Below are 17,852 nucleotides of genomic sequence, written 5' to 3' on the forward strand. Positions count from 1 at the left end.
CACTACACCCCTTTGCTTCTTGTCTCCCTCCACCGCCCACCCCGTCAGCATCCCCAAAGGAAAAAAAAAAAGCCAGAGGGGACAGTTGCCTCTTGGTGGTGGAACAAGGTAGCACACTGTCCGGCTCAGGTCCGGCCAGCCAGGGACCTCACAGCATGCCACGGTGTCTCCTCTCACCCCAGCCTCGTCTATGCAGCAAGAGACCAGGGACTTAACCAAAGCCACCCCGCGGGCTGGGCTGTCTGTGCCCCTCTTCTCCCGTGTGAAACAGAAAGCCATGATGTTTTCAATCAGAGCCAGCGAAACCCAAACCCCTCCTCACTCTTTGGTGTTTTAGAGCTATAAAGCAGGTGAAGGGGGACGAGGTGACTGAGATCTCTGGCGCGGCAACATCATGGGGGAAGGTGGGGTGGTCTCTGCATTCAGACAGCCCCACTTAAGTAAGGGCGTTGGTCCCCACTCTTGGCTGAGCGCCCAGCTTGAGGAATCAAGACTAAACATATAACACAGCAGACAACAGGCAAAAGAACGTGGTGTGGTCAGTGGTTGCAGAGGACATTGGCTCTAGTATAGAAGACAGGTAATGAGGACCAAGGAGATGGGAGAAATACAGTTGCTGAGGATGGGGCTCAATAATTAGCAGGAGCCTTAGAACTGGAATGCCTTTCAGTTCATCCTCTCTCTGGCCCCCCAGCCCTGCAGGGCAGTGATCAGAAGGTCATCAGAGTTCCATTCGAAGTTGGCACTTGCAGCTGGAGAACCTACCCTCCATGCAATAGTGGTCCTCTCTAGACAAGATCACCGGATTCCTTGGCTTCCAGTTCTTTCCTGTCTGCAACAGGTCTCTGGACACCTCTCCCCAGAACCCCTTCCCACCACAATGGGAAAGTGCAGATAGCTCACAGCCAAGAGGTGGGCAGGCCTAGTCCAGTCTTGACTTCGGAGCTGCCTTTAGTCTGGGGCTTGAGGTTCACTCAGGGCAGCGCCTGAGTCAGCAGCCTAGAAACTCTGGGACTATCAGCAGCTGGGTCCCACATAGTTTCCTGGGAAGAATCCAGTCCCGTCCGAGCTGACGCCCTCACACCAGCCATTGGAGTGGCGGCGGGTGATGCAGATGATGGTTCCCTCAGAGAAGGAGAGCTCGTCGTCCTTCTGGCGGGTGTATGGATACAGTGTCACCACTGCGGGGCAGGAGGAGAGGAAGCTGTGAGATGTGCCTCCTGTCTCATTGTGGGGATGCAGGGGCCCACATACTGGATTCTAGCAAGCATCTAAGGGAGAAGGCTGCTGGGGGTACCTTCTTCCAAGCCCTGGGGACCCCTCCTAGCTCAGTTAACAATACCAGGCTGGCTGTTCTTTCCCACTTGGTTCTGGAAGACTCCTGAGTGAACATTTGCTCAGTTTATCAGAATATTGGGGAGGACAATAGGCCCATAATGCCTCTGGGGTAGAAGAGTCAGGGGAACCCTGGTGGTGGGATCTGGTGCCCTTCAATCCCAGGAGTCAGGTACCTTTCTCCAAGTAGGAAGCAGGGACCCAGCTGGGCTCTTCCAGTTCAAGGCCTGGTGGAGGCGGAAGTTCCAACTCATCTACATCCAGGGGTGGAGGAGGGGGCAGGTCCAGGGGCTGGGGCAGTTCTGGGGCTGGGAGGGAAGGCAGAGAGGCTGCAACTGTGGCACAGGGAGCCCCCTCCCACTCACCCCAGGAAACTTCAGTGTTCAGGAGCAGAATCTACCCATTTTATGTAATCTTCCTCCAGCCCTTGCCCATGGTCCTTCCACAGTGCCTAGTGCAGAGTAGGCGCTCTGTAAATACAACCTTTGGACAGTGTAGGGTAGCCAGACTGGCACTAAGCAGGTGAGTGTTGGGCAAGTCAATTAAACCTCTCAGACTCAGCTTCATTTGTTAAATGGGAGTGTGAGGATACTGTTAAGGTTAAGTTTGAGAAAATAGATGAGAAGCTTCGAATTCAGGGCCAGGTTCTAAAGCAGGTGCTTAATTATGTTAGTTCACTTCCTCCACTTCCTCTCTCTCCTGTTACCCCCATCTTGGACAAAACGTTCACTGAAGTGATCCTAATTTGATTCAAGAGGGTGGGGAGTGGTATCAAGAGGTGAGAACAACCCCATAGTTGAGCTAGAAAGAGAGGGCAGAGCTCCTTACCGGGAGGGGGCATAGAAAATTCCTCCAGCGGAGGGGGCAGGAGGCAGATATCCGAAGCTGATAGAGGAGGAGGGGCCATGGAGCTGGGGAGAAGTGGGGGTACTGCCTGCCCCTTGGTCGTGGAGACCCCACCAACACCTTCAGCGCTGCTGAAGACCAGAGAAAGTGGGGCTCAGCTAGGTTGGACAACACCTCCCCCAACTCAGCATCCCCTGCAACCGCCTCTGCCCCTTCGATCGATCATAAGCCCCGTTCCTGTGATCCCGAGTCTCAACCCCAGTCGTCACTGTGACAACTGTCTGGGAGCCCCTCTCAATTCCCCCCCACCACGGCCATCGCTAACTTGAATTTGTGGGGCTCACCCGGCCGAGGTCAGGGAAGAGGCAGAGGAGGCTGCGGACAGTTTGCCATTGGGCACCACCGGGAGCTGCACGGGCTCGGGGATCCGGGGCGGTCTCCTAGGGGTGAGAGGAGGGAGGGTCGCTGGGGAAGAAGGAGGAGGGGCAGCTGGTGGAGGAGGAAGTTTGGCGCCCACTGCAGAGGCGAGGTGAGGGAGCAGTTTCAGGATTGAGTGGGTGGTTTGGTTCGCAATGAGGTCTCACCCTAGGGTAGCGGAGGTGGGGGTGGCAGGCGCCTTGACGCTCTTTCGAGACAGGGTCCCGGTCCGCGACAGCTGCGTGCTCAGATCCTGCAGGGAGGGGGCAGCTCTGACATTGACGGGGGGCCTCCCTGTAGCCCCCCTCATCCCAGAGAGGAAATGGGAGAAAGGCAGACTAGAACTGGGAGGGAGAGCATGGGCAGAGCAAGTTCCTACTTCCACTTCCCAGCCCCCTCTCTCACCCCACCCCACCCACCCCCTCTTGCTCATTGCCTGGGCTTGAGCGCCAAGTCTGCCGCAAGCCCCACGGAAACCTCGATCACAGACGTGGTCTGAAGGCCACTTCCTCTGCATGGCCTTAACGGCTGAGTGGGCCCGTCATCCTACCCTCCTCCCAAAGCATCTTAGTGCCCAGAGTGGAAGTCCCTAACTCTGATAGATCCCAACTCCAGCGCAGGGCTGAGGAAGGCATGAGGAAGAAAGAAAAGGACTATGCCATTTAGAGATGTCCTACCTGTCATTTTTTTTTTTTTTTACTTTATTATTTCCTACCTGTCATGTTAGCAGGCCTGTGGAACTGGCTTTGGAGAGTTCAGGGCAGAGAGAAGCAGAAATTTAGAGGAGAATGTGCAAATAACGAGGTGCAAATCCACATGCAAGGGAGCCCTCCTGTGACTGATAGGGTTTCCCCAAGAGTGGGTACACAGAGAATGATGTCCTCTGCTCTAATTCACTAGGGACAAAAACAAAGGGACTGGAGCTGAGCCTAAAAAATTTAATTTGGACAATAGGAAGAACATTCTGATGGTGAGGCCTGGTGGCTGAAGGAGAGAGAGTAGTTTCCTCTTTTGGGGGAGAAGATATGTTAAGGATATCAAGGGGTCATTTAGATACAGAGGCGCTTCAATCTGACCTGGAATGTTGGAGTGTGGGGACAGGAATTGACAAAATGGACTGAGGTGTGTATCCTCTCTCACTTCCCAGAAGGAGATGGGCTGAGAAAATGCCAGAGTCATGCTCCCCCGTCTTCACCACGTCCCCTTCGAGTGGCTGCATCCCCACCCCTTCTCACCCAACAGCAGCTTTAGGGTGACTTCTCAGTGCAGTGACCTCAAACCTCCAGACAGAGGAAGTTGCTGTTCTCATGTGGCTGGGGCGCCATTCTCATGCACACCCTGACAACAACTCCCTTCCCCCTCTTCCCTTTCACACACACACCCAGCACCCACAGCTCAAATGTCACTCTCAGCAGATCATCTGAGTACAGGGTAAAGGCCAGTTCTGGAGGGAGGGGTCATGAAAGCTTTTAAAGGTGGAGGAGAGGGCTCCTCCTGTGAGGAAGACTTGGGGAGTAAGGGGATCACTTAAGGCGATGGTTTCGGGGAGTGAAGAAAGAAAAGGGCTGCAGGGTGGGACACGAACATGGATGTGGAAGAGAACTGGGGGCCTGGAGAGAAGGGAGCCATGAGGCAGAGGAAGAGGTTGTGGAGAAAGAGGAGGGGCCCCTTTCTCTACCTTGATCCCATGGCCAATGTCATCCAGGCAGCCAAAGTTGAGGGGTTTCCTGTAGTAGGGAGTGAGAGGAGGTAGGCTCTCCGGAGCGATGATTTTCTGGCCGGGGGGCAGCCGCTGGACAGTGGCTAAGGTGCCAATCTCTCTTCGGGCCACCTTTTCCATATGCATGTTCACCATCTGCGTGATAGAGTTTGAAATGACAGTGAGGTGGCCTCTGTACAGCCCCTTCCCCTTATGGGCGGAAGAGGGTAGAGGCTTTAGTGTGGGGGTAGAGGCCATGGGAGTCAGTGAGGTCCAGAGAAAAAGTGAGTTTCTTCCCCAAGGCCAAACAGCATTTGAAAAGAGAGTTGCCGGGGTAGGATGGAGTCACTTTGGAGCAACTTCCTGGTGGAAGAAAATGAGAGTTATTATTAGCTGAGCAGGAACCAGAGGAAAAGAGAAAACACAGCATTTGTGGGGATGCCAGGAAGAGACGGAAGCACCAGGCTGGCTTGGGAGCAGAGGAGGATAACATGGAGGCGACTGAGAATTGTGGCTCTCCCTTTCAGGGGACAAATAAGTAAATGAACTTTTCCTTGGGATGTTCTGTGGAGAAACCTATAGCACTGAGGTAGGGGGGCATTCAGGTTGCTAAGGTGAAAGGAAAAGACACACCCCACACTGAACATGGGGGTAATGCACAGGCCAGGCTGATGTGTAACTGGATCTGTGCATGTGGTTTGTGGGGCAATTAATTTCTCAGCCAAGGATTCAGGAAGGAAGGAGGAGGGTGTGTATAATAGATAGGCAGGGGACACTGTATAATAGGGCAGTGCGTTTAGGGCAGAAGAGGACCTTCCCAAGCAAGCACTCCGGGTCTAGAACATTTATTTAGTCACTGCCTGTGTTTAGATGGAAACAGGGTGCCTCTTTCCTGGACTATGCAGCCATTGTGATTGGTAGAGCCTGCTTTCTACCATACAAGGTAGAATTTAAAGAAAGAAAGAGCTCTGCTTTCAGGGAGTTCCTTGTCTGGTGGGACAGCGAGGCCCCGCACTGAGACATAGGCACAGAGATAAGGAGGCTCAGAAAGCTTGGGAAGTGCCAAGGTTCTATGACAGAGTCAGGCATTTGGCTGTGGAGAAAAGCAGGAAAGAACTTTTTGCTGGAGAAAATGCCTAAGTGGGGCTGTAGAGTTGGAGGCTGATGCAAGAAGCCTTCCCACACCCCTTACCTGGCCCAGCGTGCTCACACGGGCCTCCACCTGCCGCAGGGCGGCTGCCTGCAGGTCTAACATGCGCAGAGTGTGCCCAGCCAGATTGCCCACCTGGTAGGCCACACTAGCCAGGGCCTGGGTGGTAAAGGACATGGTTTCCTCCAGCGCCTTCCTCTTGTCTGTGGCCTGAAATACAAACAGTCCTGGTCAGATGGCAGCACCTTCCACTGATCCTAGGCTGGGCCAGTGGGATAGGAAGGGGTATAGGGAAGGTGGGGGCTAAATTGGGAGAAAGCAGCAACCCTTAGGTGCTTTAAGTGGCTTCCAAATACATGATGATGTAGTAAGAGGAACTCGGAAGACACCAGGAAAGCAAATCTGCAGCCCTGGGGAACGGGTACCTGGGGAGGAAAAGATACCCCTCCTCAAAAAAGCTGAGGATTGACCACCCTCTTGGGGAATAAAGGTGAATAGTAGAGAGAGGAAGGCAATCCTGGCTGGAGATGAGATCTTCTTGAACTTAAAACCAACCAACCAACATCAGGCCCCCAACCCAGATCTTCTAACCTGAATCCCCTGATGCGTCTATGCCTTTAAAAACTCCCCTAGGTGAATCTTGTGTTCTTTGGTTAGCTCCAGTCTTCTAGTGAATGTTTGGGAAGGAATGATCTGATCTATTTTATAGATAAGGGAATTGAGGCCCAGAAGAGCGTGACTTCATTCATTCATTCCCTCCAACAGCTTTCCAGTACGTGGAGAATAAAATCCAAACTTCTAACTATGGCCTGTATAAGACCTCACAAGATTGGGTCCTGCTTTTCTCTTCATCCTCACCCCCTACCATTTCATCCTCTCATTTACTCCTCTCCAGTCACACTGGCTGTTGAGTTTCTGTTCCTGATCAAACTAAGATAGTTTCTGCCTTAGGGTCTTTGCATTTGCTGTACTTCTTTCTAGAATCCTTAGTATTAAGTCTCAGCTCCTCAGAGACACCTTCCCTCACCATCCTACAATTTACCCCAGCCCCTTCTGTATTGATTCTCTAGCATAGTTACCCTGTTTTCTTTCCTTCGAAGCATTTAGCACTACCAGCAATTATTTATCTATTTATTTTATTATCTGTCCCCCACCACATACACACAAACACTAAAATGTAACCACAGTGAGGACAGGGAGTTGTCGGTTTTATTCTGGATCCCATCCTGGTATAGTGCTCCTCACACAGACGATACTTAAGAAATATGCATTTGTGATCACCTTCCCACTGCATCCTGGATACTGTGCCAGGGGCTGAGCTGGGTCACACTGCCAGTCAGTGGTGGAGGGGTGGGCAGGGAGTGACCGAAGATAGAAAAGGGTTTTTTTAGTCCCAGATCAGACACCATGGGGGCTGGGGCAAAACTTCTCTGGTCATCTGGTTCCCCAGGCAGCTTCCTCATCTCTGGTCGGGTCGCGGTGTTGCTGCCCTCTAGCCTGTACCTTTCTCCACCAGGGTAAGAAGTAAGTCCAGGGCAAGCCTATGGCAAAGCCAGTGGACTGACAGGCAAGGCTACACCATAGAGTCTCCTTGTTAAGAGCACTCAAGTACTCCTCAAGGCCAGGCAGTGGAAAACAGACCAGAACCTATCAAATCAGGGTGCTCAGAAAGCCTGGTGCCTCCAATGGAGCCTGAGCCAGGCTGGAGCCAAAGGGCAAACCCAGAATCTCCTGAGCCACCCCTCCTGTCACTCCTCTCAGGAGTCCTTCCCTGCCTTTCTCGTCCAACAGCAGTTAAGAGATGCTCATTTGCATTAAATTTACATTTCATCAGCATATGTAACCAATTGCTTTGAAAAGGCAAAGCAATCAACCCAGGATGTTAAAACCAGAAAAGATAGCAGTTCTTGTTCCAGTTCAAGACCTTCCTTTAATAGGTAAGAAAATGAAAGCCCAGACAAAACGGTGACTACTCCTTTAATCTCCACCCTCCCTGGACTGGCATGTGCAATTTATCACTGAATTTTTCCTATCAGCTCAAATAGGAAAAATCTCTACGTAGTCCCAACTCTGGAAGGCTAGAACCTGGGTGTCTACCAACCCCTGGTTTTGGTGTTGGACCAAAGTTAGGTCTCCAGGTCAAGGGTTTGGGATCCATCTTCAGGGCTGACTGTATATTTGTTATGCAAATTACCCCATATGTAAACTCAATAGACCCTGACAGAGAAATCTGCAGTTGACCTCTGCCTGCCCTCCCCCATTCCCCATGGGTCCCCTGACACCTGGTTGTGGTGGAGGGAGGGGGTGGGGAAGGATGGAGGACCTGGGAACCAGGCTTTGTTAAAGAGAAGTTCTGAGAAGTCATGCAAACCCTTCCTAGGCATTTGCTCCCCAGTCAAAGATCCTCAGAGAGGCGAGGAAAGGTAATTGGTTGTAAGGTCATGTAGTTAGCGTTCTGCGTGAAGGAAGCAGGCGTCCAGGAATCGCGACCTGAGTTAGAGCTTCTGATGCCCTGGGTGTTTTGCAAGGGCTGCTTCACCTCACTAGAATTGACTGTTGTTATCTCTGTGTCTCTCATCCTTCTGATGAATGATGATCATAATAATAAGAATAATAATGATAATAACTGCCATTTATCCTGGCCTCCTTAAGGGACAGACACTGAGCTAAATGCTTTAATATGTTGTCACATTTAACCCTGTGACCACCATAAAGGAAGATATAAGGAAAACTTGCCACAAGTTCAATAGTTAGTAGGTGGCAGAGTTGAACATTGGACTCAGATCTTTGTGCCCTCAAATCCTGTAGTGCACGCTGTTGTGCAAATGAGAACCCGTCCGAAAGTACTATGACATGTGCAGAAGTTGCTGAAGGATGGGAGGATTGCTTTCACCCTTATTGACAGAAGGAGTGTGCCTGCCAATGTTATGAGAACAGAGCTGGTTTACAAGCCATGTTTCATCTCATATAAAAGTTGGTCATTCAACATCTGCACAGACAAATTATACCCCGGGTAGCGTTTTCAGCTAGAGGTTTGGTGGATGGCCTCTGGAGTCAGAGCGACAGATTCAAATCCACATTCTACCACAAGCTTGGCTGACCTTAGAAAAGTGAGCGCCCTGCTTTGATAGGTTCCAGGTCCGTTCTCCACTGACTGGCTTCCTTCACCTTGGCCTCCAGGTCGTGAAGTGGGAGTGGTTCTCACCTTACAGGACTGGGGTAAAGACTAAAGGAGGCAATGCAAAGTAAGGGTGCAGAGCATTTTCACTTATTATTGATGACTCTCTTTAATCTGCCATTTTTCCCATGAGCACCTACCTGCTCCTTTTATTATTATTTTTTTCAACACTCCTACTGATCTGCGAGGTCCCTGTGCCTCTTTTCATGGTTTGGGTAGAATAGGTTAGAAAAATGAAGTTTTACCCAAAGATAACAGGGTTAGTCTGTAGCTCTTAAGGGAGCAGAGGAAACTGAGGACAGAGAGTCACATAGCACGTCAGGGAGGCAGGGGATACGACAGGGCTTGGCTTTAGAAGTCAGGAGGCCTGAGCTGATAGCTGGCTCTACAGTTTCCAGGCTGTGTGACCTTGGGCAAGTCACCTCGCCTCTCTGCGCTGCTGTTTCCTCACCTATGAAATAGGAATACTAATATTTGTCACACGAGGTGGTTATGAGGATTAACGAAACAACAGAGGTGCTCAGTCGTTAAGTTTTTCTTGTCACTCTTCCCCTGATCCGGGAATCGACCTGCTTAGCTGAGACAACCACGCAATTCAGAAAACTGTTCTAAAATGCCACTCTCCTTGTCTGTGGCTGGGAGCCTGCTCCCAGCAGTCACGTCGTCCATCCCCCAGCCTCTGTGTCAGACCCCCTCCCTTTAACCCAGGCCTAGTCTGCCGTCTTTTCGGTCTCCTCTCTTTCATTGCTTTGCCTGAGTTCATTACAATGTTTGGGAAGTTATTCTGAAGCCTCGCCTAGAGCCAGTCTGGAAAGGGAATGATGGCAACAAAATTCGGGTAAAGACAAGACTTTGAACCTGGGGATTGAAGTGAGAGGCTGGGAAAGAGATGAACCTAGGGTGAGACCTGATAATAGGATAGAACAGCGCTGCCTGCCCAAGCATCTCTGCAGCTTTGGAAGAGAGAAGGGGCACAGTGGAGGCTTGGGTAGCTTGAGATTAGGGTTGAAATTCAGGGGACTGTGTTGAAGCCAGGCCCGGAGCAGGAAGATTTCTCTACCAAAGCTCAGGACAAGCACCTGTCAGGATGGCCTCCACGGTCTTGTCCTGGGGGTATGGGCCATGGGCCCCTGGAGGGGCCGGAGTGTCAGCGGCCTGTGCCCACTCTGCTTACCTGCACATAGTTGTCCTCACAGTAATCGGCGACTCGCAACAGGGCGCTGTGGTTGCCCCGCAGAGCCTCCCGACCCGTGGGTATCTCAAACTCCTGCAGCTGCTGCAGCTCCGCCATGGCCCCCAGCTTCTGACAGGCTCCCCAGGGAGGCGCTGATTTTGTGCCTCACCCTGCCCTTGATTGGTCGCTCTGCCTTCCCTCCCTCTCATTGCTTTTGGTTTCCTCTTCGCGAGAGACCCAAACCTGCTTGCAAAGGGCAGGCATGCTCATTCCGGGACAAGAGGAAGTCAGTCCCTGCTCCCTGGGCCTGTGCCTCTCTATCCCCTGCCCAGAGGAAGGGGAAAGCCAGTGGCCCCTTTGGGGGCCCAGCCCCCCAATCCTTCCCAGCAGAGGAAGCCAAGGTCGGGGCAGCTGTGATTGCTCCCTGGGCCTGGAGAGGAAACCGTTTGGGGGGATGGGTGGGGTGGGAGACTGCGGAGGAAGGGGCTGGCCTGCTCTCAAGGGGGGTGGGGGTGGAGATAGATTTTCCACTCATGGAAGGGGAGGAAAGGGCAGAGGGTGGGGGCTTCCTTGGGAAGCCCAGGGATGAGTCACCGAGGGACAGGAGAGTGGAGGGTGGAGAGGATATGGGGACGAGTCACGCTTGGGGGCCATGTAGTGCCGGAGCAGCAACAATGGAAAACAGACAATGCAGCAGCAAGAGGGATCAGGCTGGACACCACGAAGACACAGCCAGAGGTCCCCTGAGAAGTGTCATCAAGCCTCCGAAGGGTTACATGTGATGAAGATCTCATGTGCACGCTCTGTGCCTGATGGAGACCAGACGTGGTGAAATGGACCAAATGTAATGAAGGACTCAGACTAGACAATAGGAAGGACTTGGCTTCGAGAAGCACCAGGTTCAATTTTCAGATGAACTGGTCAGGTTTAGGAAACAGCGGTGGATAAATAGAGCACTAAGCCGGCCTCAGGAGGTAAGTGCTCGATTGCCTGCATTAACAGGGGAGCTGGACTAGATGACCTCCAGGGTCCTGTCCTGATCTCAAATACTTAGAGCCAGCAGCTGTGAGTGGGACTCAATCCTAGAGCAGGGGGAGTTAGGATGGACTCGAGGCTTCCTTCCTGCCCCTCCCACCACCCAGGCTGTGATTCTAGAGGCAGGAAAAAAAGAGAATCACTTACTGACCATATTGATCCCTTACTATCTGCTTTTCAAGAGGGTCTCCTTGTTATTGGACAGGTGTCAGCCTGAGCAGGAGCTCAGTGTCTGTCATCACGAGTGGTCCTGGGAGGAGACCCAGAGAAAGATCAGGATATGGGTCCTATTCTGGGGGACTGCTGAGGGAGACCCACCCCCAGGGCTCAGAGAGAGGCATGGAGGCAAAGAATCATGGACACAAGTGTTAGAGGTAGCCATAAGCCCAAGTGCTAACTGGCACAATCTCTTATGTAGATGCATTCTTATCGAATGAGTGAATAAAGAGCGAGCCAAGAGAAACTTGTAAGGTGAAATTATGGGGCACCAGTGAGGGACACAAAGGCTTCTTGGGTGAGGGAAATTAGGAGCTGGTCTAGGACTTGCCTCATTGGGATGAACTGCCTCAGCACAGGCTCAGCGGTAGGGGAGGGGAGGGCTTGGAAGGGAAGGTGGGGGAGGGAACCATTAAGGCTAGAGGGTGAGAACTGGGGAAATAGACTCTAAGCCAGACGAGTCAGTAAAGGAGTGGGGCTCACGCAGGGGGCAGGGTGTCTGCGCTGGTGGCAGTGAGGGTTCGGAGGCTCAAGCTGATGGAGGGGCTTAGGACCATGAGCCTGTGATCAGCTTAGGACTCAGAGATTTGGGCTTCCGTGCCATCTGCTTTATCCAAAGACTTTCAGCTGATGAGGAGCTGGGACGCTCAAACACCATCTTGACTGGTCGGGGACAAGTGACTTGAAGTGCACGCTTTTTCTCAGCAGGTGAGAGGGGCTGAGGTTGTACTGGGCTGGGATATGGTCTTAGAATTATTGATGTTAGGCACAGACAGAACTTCCTGATAACCGTGTAGTGATGATGGTGATGATGATAAATGTATTCAGTGTTCATTATGTGCCAAGTCTTGTATTAAAATATGTTATATGCATTATTTTTAGTACTCATAATAATCGTGTAAAGTAGGTACTATTATTATACCCATTTTGCAGATGGGGAAACTAAGACTCAAGGAGGTTAAGTAACTTGCCTAAGGCCATGCATCAGAACTGGCATCTTCCAGGCACCAAAGCCCTTCTCTAAACCACTAGAGTACCCTCTCCCCTGACAGGAGATGGAGTTTCTTGAAAATTTGTACCTGAGTTGTTTGTGGAACAGTAATTTTGCTTCCCAAGTCTTCCTCACTAAAAGAAACTCCTTTTCCCTCCCTTCTCCAAGCTCTGATTCCTGTTTTCTCCATAGACAGATCCTTTATCTGAGGGCAGAGGTTGTGCCTTTCCCAACAAACTGGGAGTGTCCTCTTCTCCTGAGCTTAGACTCAGGATGAAGGGAGGGTGGGAGGATGCAGTGAACATATGGTGAGTAATGAGGGGCCCGAAACGAGGGAAGAAGGTAGAAGTTGAGACGTGGAGAGTGCAGAGGAGGGAGCTGGGAGAGCCCAGGAGATTTGCAATTTTATCTGCGGAATTTTCTCCAGGACAGGGTCTCTCTAGTGCGAGATGGCCCAGGAGCTCAGCGAGAAGGACCTATTGAAGATGGAGGTAGAGCAGCTGAAGAAGGAAGTGAAGAACCCAAGAGCCCTGGTGAGCTTCCTCTTCTCTTCCTTACCCCTTCCTGTTCCTCATGGAGTTGGGAAAAACATGGAGCAGGGACGTGCCTCTGGGTGGGAGTAGGATGTGGAAGGAGGCTAGGGTTTGACCCCATGGGAATGCATGGGAGAGAATCTCAGAGCCTGGAGGGATCAGGGTTTCCAGCCCTGTTTATGGGCTGGGCCTGGCCCAGTGTCCCTCGCAGGTATGAGTCAGGCTTTGTGGTTCTGGCAAGGAACTCACATTCCTCTCACACCTGCCTTCCCTTTCATCTTTCTCCTCCCTGGCCACTGTCTCCATCCTGGTCAGAAGCCTGTTTTCTTGGGACTGACCAAGTCATAGATCCTGAGCAACAAACAAAGGCTAGAACCATATTTTGCTTTCTCACAGATCTCTAAGACGGGAAAAGAAATCAAGGATTATGTGGAGGCAGAGGCGGGAAACGACCCTCTTCTCAAAGGCATCCCTGAGGACAAGAATCCCTTCAAGGAGAAAGGCACTTGTATGATAAGCTGATGACACTGGAGCCCCTCGCCCTGAATGTCTGTCCCTCCTTAGCCCCACTCCTCACCCAGAACCACGTGTCCTGGGACACCCAGGGAACCAATGAATGTCCGCCTTCTCTTAAGTCACAGACTGAGTAAAGATACCTGGCTGCACGCGTCGTGAATCCATTTCCCGATCCCACTTTCAATTCTTTTCTCCCATGATCTCCTCTACCTACTGGGCACCTGTTAATCCTGCTTGGAAACCCTCTGATCTTCCCTAGCTTAGCAGTTGGCCCCATGAGTGGTGGGTTCTGAAGAGCCTGCAATACCCTGAGACTCCAGAGGGCAGGCCTTGGGAGACATTTACTCCTCTTTAGGAACCGCCCCCTCCCCCCCACCCCCTGCCCCGCCACCATTTCCCCCCTCTACTCTCTTCCTAGGAAGCAGCATTTCCATCAGAGTAGTTTGGGTTGAGAGCCTGAGGTGGGAGGTCATTTTTTCCTCATCTCGTGTCCGATCTTGTGGTGTTCCTCACCCCAGATGGCCTGATAACAAGGGTTTGTAAGGTCATGATTTATTTAATATGACTGAGGGTCTGTTGTGTGCTGGGGACTAGAGATAGAAGAGTAAATAAGACTAACGTGGCTGCTATTTTCACGGAATTTAGCAAGAGAAGACACGAAACAGTTTATAGTTAAGTCCATGTCACCTTGGGGAAAGGAAAGTCAGGGATGGTGTAGACACACACAGCTGGCATGACATTCAGGGCAATAAACAAGGTCAGTGTGAACTATCGCAGGCCAGTGGGGGCAAAGGCAGAACAGGAAGTGGTAAAACACGAGTCTGGAAAGCTAGAGGGGTCCAGTGTTAAAGGACCTTGTTCAAAGCTCATGTAAGAACTTTCTTCTTCACCCTTAGGGCAACAGAAAGCATAGGGAGGTATTTAAGTAGCAGAGGGACAGGCTTTGATCAGCAGAAAGGAGGCTGGATCTGACTAAGGGCTGGGGGTACCATGAGGGAGAGACTGATTACTATCTAGAGGAGCCACAGACAGACACTCATGATACCATGTATTCAGTGCAATATCAGAAAGGTCTGCTAGGATACGATGGGAACCCATAGGAGGGCTACCTAGTCCATATGAATGGGTGTATTGCATGAAGTCCTGAGCTGAGTCCTAAAGTGTTAAGTTGTAAATGGGTGGATGGATGGTAAATCTGGTTAAAGGCATACTACAAAACAGATGCATAGACATGAGAAAGGAAAAAAAAGGGACCAGGTTTGAAAGCAAACATCAATCAGATTGGACTTGTTGGAATGTCAAGAGATGGGCCTAGATCCTTAAGATTTACTGCTGGAGAGGCGGGGTTGGGGATGATCAGAGAGGTCTAATTTTCTGTACTAAACAACCTTATCTTCTGGGAGTGAGTTGATAATGTTTTCATTTAGAAGAAAATTGTATTTTGATAAGATCAAAATGGGAAAGTGGAGGCAGAGGGACAATTAAGAAGATGATTATCAGATCAGGGGAGAGGTGGATTAAAGCAGTGGCCATGAGTCTGGAGGGAGAGATAGGGGTGAAGAGTTCTTTGGGAAATAAAGTTTTCAGATCTTGACATTTCATGGAATTGTCAAGGATGAAGTCCAAGTTGCTGGTTTAGGAGATTACTAGATAAAATTGGAAGCCAAGTATCTGAAAATGAAACTAATACGAAGATAACACAGCTACAAACTCACTCAGCCTCCCCTTCCCAGAGGGCCACAGCCCAAGAGCAGGTCATGCTCCTACCAGTGAGGTCATAGGCCACTGGTCAGTATCCAGGATTTCCCAAAGTGTCCACTCCTTTCCCAATTCCATCCAGACCCCACTTCGCCATTCTGCAATCTAGAATAAATTCAGCCGTGTATACTGCATTCAAAAGAAGGAAAAGAGGAATGAGAAAAAGAAAACATTTATTACTTTTTAAAATTTTTATTATTACTATTTATACCTACAGCACCTGGTGTTCCTAGGTGGGTCTCCCATCGAAGTACTAGCCAGGCCTAATCCTGCTTAGCTTCTGAGATCAGACATGGGGCTTATTCAGGGAGGGATGGGGCTTGTTCAGGGAGCCATGGCCAGAGACCATGCACTGGGAATGAATCCAGGACCTTCTGTGTGTAAAACAGACGTGCTAACTGCTACACTATGGAACCATGTCCAGAAAACAATTAAATACAATAATTATTTTTTTTCAACGGGAAAGGTTAAACATTCCATATGAGTCCAGCGGTAAGAAAGACAAAACAGATGGAGGCCACAGCCGAAGGCGTACGAGCCATGTGGCTGTGTCTTCCTTCTTTCACCCACTGGTCCTTGTTCTTCTCCCTTCAGGTAGAATCTCACTGGCTGGAATGTTTAGTCCAGAGGAGTGAATCCAATCTTTATCCCTAAGGAGTTTGAACCCTTGGCAGGGCTCTGAGTAAGGTAGCAGTTTCTTCTGTTCACCTTTACTCAGGACATGATACCCCAGGTGTTCTCCTGGATCCTCCCATACCCTTCCTGGCCACCCCAAAATATAATAACAATCATAGGACACCTGAGCCTAAAGTTCAGTCAGGGGCCCAACACTCTGACCCCCACTTTTCTGTCTGTTTTCCTAGTGCCAGAAGGAGCCTTAAATGGCTGAAGGGCAATCTCATTTTCCACTTCAAAGGAATTATAATTTAGTGCCCTGGTGGCGGCATTCCTTCTTTGCCTGCTCAAACTTCACATTAGCAAGTTAAGAAGATGAGAAAGATCGTTCTGACAGCGGGTCACTGATGTGATCTAAGCTGTCCATCCCTACCTCGATCCCATTCTTGAGTTGTTTTTTTTTTCAGCCTGAAAGAAAAGCACCGTGTGTTGTTTCTGGTTCAGTTCAGAGCACACCCAGCAGCCTTCTGACCGTACTTCGTCTTTGCAAAGCGGTGTCTTCTAGATGGCACCAAACTGAGATTTTACCAGGCCAGTTCGTCACTCTATAAACCCATCAGCTTCCAGATGCTGGGCACATGGTGAGATCAGCAAATCCTGTCCCTTGCCTTACTTTATTAAAAATTCGGTAGTTTCATTTCTAAATAATTTTAGATTTACAGAAGAGTTGCAAAGATGGTATAGAGTTCCTATATGCCTTTCACCCGTTAGCTTCTCCTATTGTTAACATCTTACATAACCATGATACTTTTACTAAAACTACAAAGTTTAACATTGGTACAATACTATTGACTAAGCTCCAGACTTTATCTGGATTTCCCTAGCTTTTCTACTAGTGTCATTTTTCTGTCCCAGGATTTATATTACACCTAGAGTCTAATTATTTTCTCTGGGAAGAACTCTGGGTTGGAGGTAGTATGATCTAGGATACCATGGCCATCTAAAAGACATTCCATAGGTCCACAGATGGCAGTGTTGGCAAGGACATGACAGGCAAGGAATACAAATCCAATTTCTGAATAAATGCCTATGGTGACACTCTCTGATCCTTCCACTGACCTGACACTAGAGAACTATCTGTTTGCCTGGAGGTCTAGTGTTATATGAGGAGTTCAGGGTTGCCGCCATTGCTGGCCCATTGGTGGAGTTGCATTGCCTTGATGAAGGGGAAGCCCATGCTGTTCCACTAATGTATAAGCTCTGATCCTGACTCTGTGGCTGCTTTGTTTCACAAGCCCTACCTAGGCAGCCCAATGGGGTATGAGGAGCTTCTGCAGGGGGACTTCTGGTAAACCTGTTCATGACACTTGAATATTTTTAGTCTCTGAGCTCACCCTAAGGGAACCAGCCACATAGCTCTCTCCGGATATCCTTGTCTTCTGTCTTTCCATTGTGTCCTAAGACCTGGTCATCTGACCAGAACCTTAATTGCTTCCCAGGAAAGAGAAAGGAAAGAATTCCTCTCCCCAAACAACTTTCAGTGCCATCTTTTAGAAGGGCAATTCCCAGAGATAGGGGAACCACTGGGACCCAGACACTCAGATGTGATTAGGAACGGAATTGGGAAAGTGGGATAAGAAGGGAGAGGAGGTGATAGATTGGAGAGATAATTGCAAAGTAAACTTTTTAGGGTTTAGAGATTGATTAGATGTTGGAAGATGGCCAAGAAACTTCAAGGATGATCTCAAGTTTCTTTCCGGGGTGACTGAGTGAATAGTGGTGTCACCATCTGGAAATCCCTCCCCACCAGATGACTCTAGGTGATTCTCCTAGGCTTCTCCTCCCTCCCTTTGTGCCCAGTTGAGAGTTGCTGAGAGGTGGACACTGAAACTACAAAAGTAGGTGACGCTGCTCAAGACGGCCACATGGATCGAAATGAGAAAAGGCTAAAAATGGAACTTGGAGAACATCAGCCACTCAGGCTGGGGTGGAGGAAGAAGAGCCATGAAAAGGGCGAAGGAGGGAGGGTCAGAGGTGTGAGGACACCAAGCAGAGACATTCCGATGATCCCGAGCAATAAAATGATACCAAGCCAGGAAAGCAGAGGAAGAAAAGGGGGAATGCTCTTGGACTCCTGATTTTCTGGTCAATCAACATCAAGCTGAATAATTCTCAAGGTTCAAATCCTATACCCCCTTCTTTCCATATTCACGTTCCCTGAAGACTCCTAGGATGGGATTCCCAGGCCTTGGAGGAAGGGGAGGCGAGGAGGGGAACAGCTGACTGTTAATTCAGGGCTCAGCTCCTGAAGCGGGCCAAAGCTCAAAATCCTTCCTAGCTATCAGGCAGTGCAGCCCCTCCCGCCTTTCATGTCTTTGGTGGTATCTCA

The 17,852-nt window shown here is 50.2% G+C and overlaps 2 protein-coding genes across 5 annotated transcripts; one reads left to right on the top strand and one right to left on the bottom strand.

Moving 5' to 3' along the window:
- Positions 1–36: 36 nt before the first annotated feature.
- ABI3 (ABI family member 3) lies at positions 37–10,218 on the bottom strand. 2 transcript variants are annotated; one of them, XM_016158521.2, is made up of 8 exons: positions 9,800–10,218; positions 5,490–5,657; positions 4,277–4,453; positions 2,766–2,851; positions 2,526–2,621; positions 2,164–2,309; positions 1,512–1,643; positions 37–1,181 (listed from the first exon to the last, which is right to left on the bottom strand). In XM_016158521.2, exons 1-8 carry the CDS (start codon positions 9,914–9,916, stop codon positions 1,018–1,020), a joined length of 1,086 nt encoding a protein of 361 aa, XP_016014007.2. In that variant the 5' UTR covers positions 9,917–10,218; the 3' UTR covers positions 37–1,017. The 2 variants fall into 2 exon arrangements, with proteins under 2 accessions (XP_016014007.2, XP_016014006.2); XM_016158520.2 differs by having other exon boundaries at positions 51–1,181; positions 2,164–2,312.
- Positions 10,219–10,374: 156 nt separating this feature from the next.
- Positions 10,375–13,239, top strand: GNGT2 (G protein subunit gamma transducin 2). Of its 3 annotated transcripts, none has more exons than XM_016158427.2 (4): positions 10,375–10,773; positions 11,670–11,758; positions 12,469–12,574; positions 12,971–13,239. In XM_016158427.2, exons 3-4 carry the CDS (start codon positions 12,491–12,493, stop codon positions 13,094–13,096), a joined length of 210 nt encoding a protein of 69 aa, XP_016013913.1. In that variant the 5' UTR covers positions 10,375–10,773; positions 11,670–11,758; positions 12,469–12,490; the 3' UTR covers positions 13,097–13,239. The 3 variants fall into 3 exon arrangements, with proteins under 3 accessions (XP_016013913.1, XP_016013914.1, XP_016013916.1); XM_016158428.2 differs by lacking the exon at positions 10,375–10,773 and adding an exon at positions 10,814–11,208; XM_016158430.2 differs by lacking the exon at positions 10,375–10,773 and having other exon boundaries at positions 11,470–11,758; positions 12,474–12,574.
- The last annotated feature ends 4,613 nt before the right edge of the window (positions 13,240–17,852 follow it).

The sequence above is a fragment of the Rousettus aegyptiacus genome, unplaced genomic scaffold (assembly GCF_014176215.1).
Source record: "Rousettus aegyptiacus isolate mRouAeg1 unplaced genomic scaffold, mRouAeg1.p scaffold_m13_p_6, whole genome shotgun sequence".
Taxonomy (NCBI): domain Eukaryota; kingdom Metazoa; phylum Chordata; class Mammalia; order Chiroptera; family Pteropodidae; genus Rousettus; species Rousettus aegyptiacus.

Excerpts from the sequence above, each read along its gene's own strand:
- ABI3 (XM_016158520.2), bottom strand. The coding sequence starts at position 9,916 with ATGGCGGAGCTGCAGCAGCTGCAGGAGTTTGAGATACCCACGGGTCGG. Across the intron at positions 4,454-5,489 it reads GTGTGAGCACGCTGGGCCAG|ATGGTGAACATGCATATGGA; the intron begins GTAAGGGGTGTG and ends TCTATCACGCAG. Across the intron at positions 1,182-1,511 it reads TGCTTCCTACTTGGAGAAAG|TGGTGACACTGTATCCATAC; the intron begins GTACCTGACTCC and ends CCTGCCCCGCAG.
- GNGT2 (XM_016158427.2), top strand. The coding sequence starts at position 12,491 with ATGGCCCAGGAGCTCAGCGAGAAGGACCTATTGAAGATGGAGGTAGAG. Across the intron at positions 12,575-12,970 it reads TGAAGAACCCAAGAGCCCTG|ATCTCTAAGACGGGAAAAGA; the intron begins GTGAGCTTCCTC and ends GCTTTCTCACAG.